Source organism: Lycium barbarum, chromosome 7, assembly GCF_019175385.1.
Source record: "Lycium barbarum isolate Lr01 chromosome 7, ASM1917538v2, whole genome shotgun sequence".
Taxonomy (NCBI): Eukaryota; Viridiplantae; Streptophyta; class Magnoliopsida; order Solanales; family Solanaceae; genus Lycium; species Lycium barbarum.
In genome coordinates, this window is record NC_083343.1 from 91,185,249 (window position 1) to 91,195,244 (window position 9,996).

The 9,996-nt window shown below is 41.3% G+C and overlaps 1 protein-coding gene across 1 annotated transcript; it reads left to right on the top strand.

Moving 5' to 3' along the window:
* Positions 1-8,084: 8,084 nt before the first annotated feature.
* On the top strand, positions 8,085-9,356 carry LOC132601591 (uncharacterized). Its single transcript, XM_060314673.1, has one exon. It carries the CDS (start codon positions 8,085-8,087, stop codon positions 9,354-9,356), a length of 1,272 nt encoding a protein of 423 aa, XP_060170656.1.
* Positions 9,357-9,996: the final 640 nt, after the last annotated feature.

Here is a 9,996-nt window from a genome sequence, read left to right on the forward strand (position 1 = left end):
GCAAAAGAGGACTTATTACAATTGGGTTTTTTTTTTTTTTGCTTTAAACTTAATGGGCGTGGACTATTTTAATTTGTTTTTTGGGTAATGCATTAAATTTCGGTGTGTGTTCGATTTTTTGGTTCGGTTTTATCAAACTTCGGTTCGGCTATGTCGGTTTCAATTTTTTTATGGTGGACACCAAACACCGAACCAAACTAGTTTGGTTCGGTTCGGTTTGTTGAAGTTTCGGTTCTGTTCGGTTTGTTGAAGTTTCGGTTCGGTTCGGTTCGATTTTTCAGTTTTCGGTATTTATGCCCAGCCCTACTTGATTGTAATCATAGCTCACCTAGTTGACTCATTAAGACAACTTAGTTCTCAAATGAACTGAACTGTGAATGACCTTGTATGAATTGGTTTCTAATGTTTCCTCCTGGCCTAGAACTGCTTGATTTCTACTTGTAGTACCATTTGAGAATCTCTTGTCACCCTATAAGCTTGAGTCAACTTCCTAACTCTGTGTAATTTGTCCATGTGAGACTTGGTTTAAAATTTGCCATTCTTAAGCTTTGAAAAGTGACCTCAAGGGCTGCCTGTACTAGACTAAAATTCTTCTGATTTTCATGATCCATTATTTTGAACTTAAGCAGAACTTTAGTCATTCTGAGAATTTGAAACCTTAGGTGGCTTGACAGTAGACTCATTGAAGTTTGATAAGAATGGCTTTTGAAAACCTGCTTGATATTATGCATTGTCCTCTCTTAAAACTACCACAATTTGTTGCCACATATATTGGCTATTAGATGCTATGTGATGTGCAATCTGTTTGACTTTGTCGAGATCTGCGGCCTTCCATGTCTTGTTGTGATGGCTTCATTTTTTGAACCTTGGTTTGCATTGCTTGCTTGATTGTTTTATTGATTTTAGAGGTTCAAAAATTAGAATGATGTGTATTATATATGTGGGATTAGCTGGACATAGAAGGGTATGCCCTTTCTAAGAGGATTTGCCCTCTATATCCAGATATATCAGTGGTATATTTGGTATATCAAGGCCCTACACTTAGAAAATTCTTGAGAAAACATGTCTGTAGGGTATATTCATGTATATCTTAACATTTATACTTAGAAAATTTAAAGAATGGTGGCTGGGGAAATGTATACTGGATCGTATATCAGGAATATTTAATTTTCGCACTTAGACAATTTGAGAGGAAAGTTTTCTAGGCTCTGAAATGGGCCTCTTGTTGACCGAACATCTATACCTTAACATCTTTGCTACTTTGGTCCTGATTAACTGTTTGGGTTTTTGTTTATTTATGATTACTTGTTAGCTGTTAAAGGGCAATGGCCCAATATGATTATAATTCATATTTTTGCTTTGTAATAATTAACTTAGTTTCATTTCCACATTTAAATTTAATTGTTGAATGAATACTAATGTCAAATATTCCTTCTTGTATTTTTTACCCTCCAAAACCCGTTGATGGGCTTTTACGAGGCCCATCAACGCGTAATAGATCGAGTCAATCCCAACTTGGAGCGAAATGGAGCATACGTTGGAATTAAGATGAACCCGATCGCATAAATATTTTCTATTTGGGCTTGGTCGGCCCAGATTCTCTATCTCCTTTAGTTATGCATTTAAAGTTATTATTTGTGTAATTGTTATGTCAATTATAACCCTTATGAGATTGTCGTACCTTAGAGTCGCTAAAACTGATCATTTACTAAATTCAAACTCGGGTAGAAATCGGATAAAAATGGACCGAGATTGTTTTGGACTTAGAACGCTGTATTTGGGAAGATTGCTGGACTAAATTGACATTATTGAAACTTTGGGGACTGAGACTGCCTGGGACCGTCCTGGACTGTTTAAAACTTATGGGCTGATCCTGGATATATTGAAACTTGCGTAAATATATGTAAAACTCGTTCAAACATGGATTAAAATTTGGCTAAGTATAGAATATGATTGATAGATAAAAAATAAATAACCTAGTATAACCGATTACAGTATATATATAGTATAATAGTATGTCTAAAACTATTTTTATAAAACTATTTCCATAAACTTAAAATACTTCTTTTTTCAAAAAACTTTTTGGGTGGACTTACGTAGAGTCCTACCTAGGCTAAGAACCTTCAGGCATGAGCTTAGGTTTTCAAGTCCGACACCCACGCTCAATTTTGAGCAGAACTATACTCCGACGATTTCTTAAAAAATAAATTTCTTGCATGTAAATGACACTCTTTTATTGCGGAAATCTAGACTTAAGTAATTTTTGTCTAAAACAGTTTATAATCATAAGGTAAACTATTAGAACCCGTAGGTAAACCGCAATTGAGCAGATCCTTAATATCGGGGTGCCTAACACCTTCCCCGGGGATCACCAGAACCCTTACCTAGACTTTGGTCGATTAGGTTTCTTTTAAATAATAGTTTAAATGAACACATTTTGAACTGGTTTTTCTAATTTCCTAAAAATTAGGTGGCGACTCTACAATGTATCCTTTAGAGCACCATTAAATGGTTGGTGGGTTTTTCTGACTTTTTCGGTACTATTCACAATCATACTTCCCCGGGACATCTCCCTCCTTTTATGAGGTATGTGCAAGCCGGTTAAACTTAGAATTCCCATCGCCCGTTACAGATGGCGACTCTGCTGGGGACAATCTAGGGTTCTAACCATAAGGGTTCCAATATTGTTTACCTTACGTGATATAAATTGTTTATGTGTTTAAATTTTCGCAAAATATAACTGTCATTCATGCATGCATACTCCGCCACTCCTGGCATTTATTTTTATTTTGTCCAAAGGATGACGACGCGGGATGAGCTGCAGTCATACCTTCACTAAAAAAACATTTAATATATTCTTTGGAGGTCTCTAAGGTTAAGTGGGTATGAGGTCGTCCCACAGCATTGGAGAACACACCCCCAGCTTGTCCACTTGGGTAACCTATGTCATTCGTTTGAAAACCACTCTAGAATAATTAGCGTAGAGCGAAGCCAAATCCTTACTGATATAGCGCATATTGAGCATAGACCGGTTTGGGTATCTCAGACCTACCTGAATCAGACTGGAAAGACACCTTACTGTGTTTAGACGGTGTGAAAATCGGAAAACACTGCATCCCACTATTTGCTATTTGGAAGCATTATTGTGCCGAATGTGAAATAAATTGTTGTTCCTGGAGGCGGGGAACTAACAGTGTTTTGTCTTGCAGATGACTCATGATGTGCAGTTTGATATGATTATGGCTCTGCCACCAGGTTTAGTGATATGGTGGAAGGGCTTGACTAATGATCAGAAGAAAGAAATTAAGAGTTGTGTAGAGCATCTGCCCTCATTAATGAATATGATCGGGGATCCAGGTCTGCAAGAGATCATTACTGGATATTGGGATAACGACAGAATGGTATTCAGATTCGGGGAAATAGAGATGACTCCCACTTTAGAAGAGATTAGAGATGTTCTGGAGAGTGTAGGAAGTGCTAACAGATCCAAAAAGAAACTAGCACAAAATATCCTTATCACTCACAAACCTACCCCAAAAGAAATCAAAGACATGTTTGTTGTCAACAAAGCCGATTGGGCGTAAGGACCCACTATAACATTTAGAGAGTTATATGGGTGGTATTCATCCAAACATGGGTACGAGAACCACATCATTGAGTTTTCCTCACCCCGATCTTAGGAAGCTAATCAAACACTAGCTTTTATCACTTGCCTATTGGGAACCATGGTATTTCCACAAAATTCCTCCCTAACTATTGACACCCGGATTGTCTTTGTTGCCCATGTTGTTCTTAGGGGAGTCACAACAAATGGGGTTACCAAATATTTTTGACATCACCCTTATTATCCTATTAGACATATACCGAGCTTTGGGAAAATGTCATGACTACTACTTCCAAGGGTGCAACCTCCTAGTCCAATGGTGGATACTTAAGCATTTGGATAGGAATGGCTTACCTACTCGCCGAGATTCGGCCCTAAAAGAGGATGATTTGGGAGTCACTGCTATGCCTTGCGGGGTTCAGGATAAAAAAGGATGGGCTCACATCTTTTCTAGATTAAGAGAAGAACACATCAGATGGAGGGTACCTGATTTTCACTCCAAGACTATTTGTGTTAAGGGTCGGAGACGTCCGTATTTACCACTTATGGGCATTAGGGGAATCAGACCCTACGCGTCATTGAGAGTTCTTAGACAATTTGGTATGAGACAAGTTATCCCAAGTGTGGATAATATGGGAGAGTTTGTACGAGATTATGAAGAAGGTCGTATCGAGGGAATAAAATATGCTCAGAAAGATTGGAAGAACGTAATAAGAAAAGATGAGTTGGATAAGGATCCAAACAATCCAAGTCAAGATGAAAATTACTATGAGTGGCTTAGGGCTGAGTTAGCTGACACTGCCACTCCAGGACCATATCTGTACAAATTCCCCAAAGATAGGGAAGCTGCGAATGCCATCCAAGTTAGGAGAATGAAACGGCGAGTAGAAGGAAGAGAAATGGATCATCAAACAAAGATAGAATATGATCAGAAGATAATTGAGAGCTTGACAGACGAGGCAGGTGTTTCACTGAAGAGCTTGGAATGGCTTGACACTTTTGTTAAGGAAACCATAGATGTAGGGGCATCATTTCCCGACGACCAGAGGGGTCAATGGATCGGGACAGCATTGATGCTAGCACATGTAGCCATTCGGACTACCTTTCGGAGGTCCAAGAAGGCGCGAGATGATAGAGAGTAGATTTCTGTCCGAGAAGTGGATTTTTCCTGATTATTGCATTTACTTTAAAAGCCTTGTAATCCCGCTTGGGAAAATATCATTAATGAAAAGCACTGGGATTTTATTTTTGGGAACAATACATTTATCTTACATATGGTACAATTTTGCTTCATACGTTAGTAGCCTCGGAGCAATGAGGTATAGGAAAGCGAATTATATATTGCCTAAATGCTTACTTGATATAACTGCTTTGTGTGAAAAATTATATACATTGTCAAAATTCTTGATTGGTCCACATTTTGGCCACTGCCCAAAAGAAAAACCAAGAAAATAACCATCAAAACGAATTTAGATCCACTTTTAAAAGGCTGATTTGCTAATAGGAAATGGAGACTCCGGGCAGCATGAGTGCAACTTCAGCCTACGTCAACTTAGTCAGTGACGACGAGGGCACAGAAGCAGCGAGTGAGAAAAACTGACAATGGGATGAAAGAATGGCCTTAGCCACTGCCAGAATGAAAGAGGATGTACAAACCACTAAGGTGGCCAATGAGAAAATGAAAGAAGCAGAAACTTGCCTAGCTTATGTTGAGGAACTAACAAAACAACACCCCGCCAATCGGGTAAATGGGGGAAGACGCCTGAAGCACCGCTTGGAAGTTATATCCTACTTAGCCAACAAGAAGGGCTTGACCCCATACCATATGGAGAAGACAAGTTACTTATCCCCAACTTGAAAGCTTAAGGAGACCCACGTGACTCTCAACTCGAGGAGCCTCTTGTGTCATGCACAATTGTTCTTAAAGGCACAAGATCACACAATTGGGGTGCACCAGTAGAATTGACAAAACAAGAACTCTTGGAAACTTTGGGGAGCATTAGGGTGTACGCACAAAGCCCAAATTTGTTACCACCATGCGCTCCTTCCATGGGTTACAGAAAATGCCTCTACCACCGAGGTCAATCAGGTCACACTGCCAACGAGTGCATAGCATTAGAAAAAAAGCTTATCTAATGGATTAATCAAGGGAGAATTAGCCAACTGTGGGGGCCCCACTCTCTCCTGACTCATGACCAAAGAAGAAATCACCCAGAAAGGATATCCAAGGTTAGGTTCGGGAGAAACAACTTTTCCAAATTTGAGGAGTCATACGCCAGGATTCACTCCTTACTATGCAGCGTAAAGAAGACAAGGGCAGTACGACAAACCTACCAGGATCACCCAGGATCCTCGAAAGGAAGGGTTTGTGTGTATCACCATGGCCACCCTGGCCACAACATTGAAGAGTGTGTGAATTTCAAGCTTGAACTAGGACGCCTTGTGAATGAAGGGCATGTTTGGATTGTCGCGGGAGGACAAGGATAGAAGCTGAAGATAAAGAAGACAATGAAGATCTGCTTAGTATGGTTGGGTTAAAAAAACATAAGTATCCCTTTACTGTTTTTAATAAGATAAAGTATCTTTTTCCCTTTTTATGTAAACGGAATCACGCTGACCTGATGTCCCATTGGGGATACGTGGGAAGCCTATATAGGGCCTAGTCAGGGTAGCAAAAATTAAGTTTCGGGTAGCATAATAAAAACCTTTCTATGTATGCCTGAACTACGGATGGACCTGATTTCCCTTTGGTGGGATACGTAGGCAGTCTATTTAAGACTCGGTCCTTTTACAATAAAAATTTAAATCCCCCTTAGTATAGGATGGGTAGAAGCAAATCAACCATACAAACTATTTACCGCAAATCAGACAAAAAAAAAACCTGGAATGTGAATCAATCAAGGAGTTAAAACAAAGTATATGATTCTATGTGCTATAAACTGCAAACAACGTGATATTTTGTGTTTCATGCTTAAGCCTAATGCTAACTTGAAAGATTTTTGAGTTGTTTTATCTTATAGACAGGGGTCGATTCGCTAGCACCAGTCACTCGATCAAAAGCTGTCGCAGCGTCCTTAAACCCTCAAGAAGAAAACATGCCTGAAACTCCACCACCAAAGATAAATGTCTTAGTAGAAGGTACCCCAACCGTGGACATAGCCAGAATGCCTGTGGAAGAGGTTGTCAGTCTACTGATGAGACAATTAGCTAAGGCCAGAGAAGAGGCGGACCGTGTAAGGGTCGAGAAAGAAAACACTACGAATGCTGAGGCTAGGAGACCTCCACCCACTTTCCTAAATCCGGATTTACCAATTCCTGATCACTTTCCTCAAACCCAAACTGGGGCTACCTTCCAGACTCCACTACGCCGAAATGGCACCCATGTGGGGAGCTCCTCCTACCATACCCCGGCATTTCAAACACCGGTTCGCGCAACAAACGCAAATGGTTATCAAGCCCTTCGGGCAACAGGAGTTCCGATGACTTATCCCGTACAACCAAATGTCACTTTTCAAGAGCATGTCACCCATATTGACTCTTCGCCAGAATTGGAAAATATGGAAATGTTCTTTAAAGCAAGAATAGACAAAATAGAGAAAGATATGGGCAAGAAGATTGCCGAGCTGGAGCATGGCTCCAAAAAGAAAGAAGGGTTGAGGTACTCTGATCTGTGCATCCATCCAGATTTAGGCCTGCTTGAAGGCTTTAACATTCCCCAATTTGATCATTTCAACGGGTCGAGCAACCCTAGAGCCCACTTTAGGGCTTACTGTGATCAGCTAGTCGGAAGTAGTGGACATGAAGCCCTTCTTATGCGGTTGTTTAGTCGAAGTCTGTCAGGGACAGCTATAGAATGGTTCATTTCTCAAGATATTAGCCAGTGGAAAACATGGGGAAAATGGCGAGTTCGTTCATGGAAAGATTCTGCTTCAATGTGAAAAACGTACCTGATCGCTTCTCGTTGGACAAAATTCATCAGAAATCAACTGAAACCTACCGAGAGTACGCTAGTCGCTGGAGAGATAAAGCGGCACGTGTACAACCTCCTATGACTGAATCTGAGCTGGTAACTGCATTTATACGATACCAAGAAGCCGATTGCTTTGAATAAATGATAACCATGAAAGGGAGTTCCTTCACAGATATAGTTACTGTAGGGGCAGATATCGAAGACGGCCTTAAAACTGGTAGGATTGTTAGTGTACTAAACAGATCAGGTGCGTCAGGCACCATGAGTGGCAAAAAGAAAAGAGAAGACATTGCCTGTGTTTCTAGAACTACTAGTCCAAAAAACCAAGGAAAAGAAATAATCTACAAAAATCCAGATAACTACCAATCACCTCCACCAACCAGCTACACAATCACCTCACCCCAATATAGCCCAATGACCGTGTGCTACGCACAACCTGGCTACCAAGCCCCACAACAAAACTATCAAATACCAGCACCAAACAACTGAGCTCCACGACCAAATTATCGAATGCTAACACCCGATAACCAAGCTCCACAAAACCAGACTTTTCAGAACCAGCCTCCACCGGTAAACTATAAGGCGCCCCAAAGGAAACCTATGAGAGCATTCACCCCTCTGTCGGAATCGAGGACAAGTCTATTTGCCAAGCTAAGGGATGCTGGGCGAGTAAATGTCGTCCCACCTAAACCTGCTAACCCTACTGATCAATGGTACAGGCCAGATCTCACTTGCGCCTATCATTCTAACCAAGCTGGCCATCCCACTGAATATTGCATAAACCTGAGACACAAATTACAGGACATGATTAAAAATCGTGAGCTCATCTTAGAGCCAACACCTTCAAATGTGGACACAAATCTTCTCCCAAAGCATGGAGGGAACCAAATTCACATAATAGAGAGAGGTGATGAGTGGGAAGAAAGCCCAACTATAATTCGTCCAAATGTTGAAGGATTAGAGAGCACTGTCGCCTCATTGTCACTACAAGAGCGAGAAGAAGTGGTAGACCCTCTGACAAAGGGATCTGAGATATCTGCCATAGCCAAAAGAGAACCTTTCATGCTCAAGTACTCCTCAACGGTTTCTCGAGTTCACAACGAACCGTTCGTACTCAGAACATCAGCATCAATTGAGAATAAACCCTTTCTGATCAAACCACCGCACCAAATGATGATCAACAAAGATAAAGAAATAGCTAATGTGGTTCAGGGTATGACCAGGTCAGGAAGGTGTTATGCCCCAGAAGAACCTGTGCCCGAAGTGCCTCGTCGCGAAAACCCTCAGAAGAAGCCGATAGCTGAAGGTGAAGCTGGAAATTTCTTGAGGCAAATGCCGGTCATGGATTATTTGATTGTTGAGCACCTGCATAAAAATCCTACTAGGATATCAGTAATGTCACTACTATTCAGTTCATCCCAACATCGTCTAGCCTTAATGAAAGCCTTGGATGAAATCCAAGTACCTATCGGCACCACGAGCGAAACATTTGCCGAAATTATGGGGTATGTTGTGCGAGCTCATAGGCTGTCATTTTCTGACGATGAATTACCAAGAGAGGGGAAGTCCCACAATAAAACCCTGCACATAACAGTAAAATACCGTGACAAAATTATCCCACAAGTACTGATTGATGGGGGAGCTGGGCTGAATGTATGCCCTGTGACGACTCTGAAACAGCTCGGATATGATATTGGTAAAATCCGCCAGAGTCGGACCAACGTAAAAGCTTATGATGGTGCAACCAGCGACCCGATTGGAGAAATAGATTTACACATATAGATGGGCCCTATGGAGTTCGTAGTGGAGTTCGTTATCATGGACATCAAAACAAGCTATAACCTGTTGTTGGGCCGACCTTGGCTGCACGCCGCTGGAGCAGTAGCATTTTCGTTACACCAATCTCTCAAATTCATGTGGGATGATCAGGAAGTCGTGATTCACGACAAAGGAAGTGTCCATAATTATCCAAATAACTCTGTGCCAGTCATAAAGAGATCACTAGCGGGCGCTGATTTTCACACTGTTGAGCTAGCCATGATAGGTTGTAGGGGAGATGATGAAGATATCCCTATGGCATTGGTTTACAAGATGGTCGCTACAGCTATGATGACGAATGGGTTTGAACCCGAGAAAGGTCTAGGAAAGAACTTACAAGTAATCAGAGAACCAGTAAGTATCAAACACAGGAAGTACCGATTTTGGGTCGGATACAAGCCATGTCAAGCAAAAGAAGAGGAAGCAGAGTATGGAGCGAGAGGTCCCGTTGAAATGAGAAAATCATTCCCTCATCTCTACCAATCCTTCACTCCATGCCCATTGAGCCACAACGGCGAAGATCCAGACAAGGGTTTGAGGACGCTGCTTTGGGAAGGAGAATGTGCAGCCATCATTGAAGAATGCTTTGAAGCATCAGAGATTC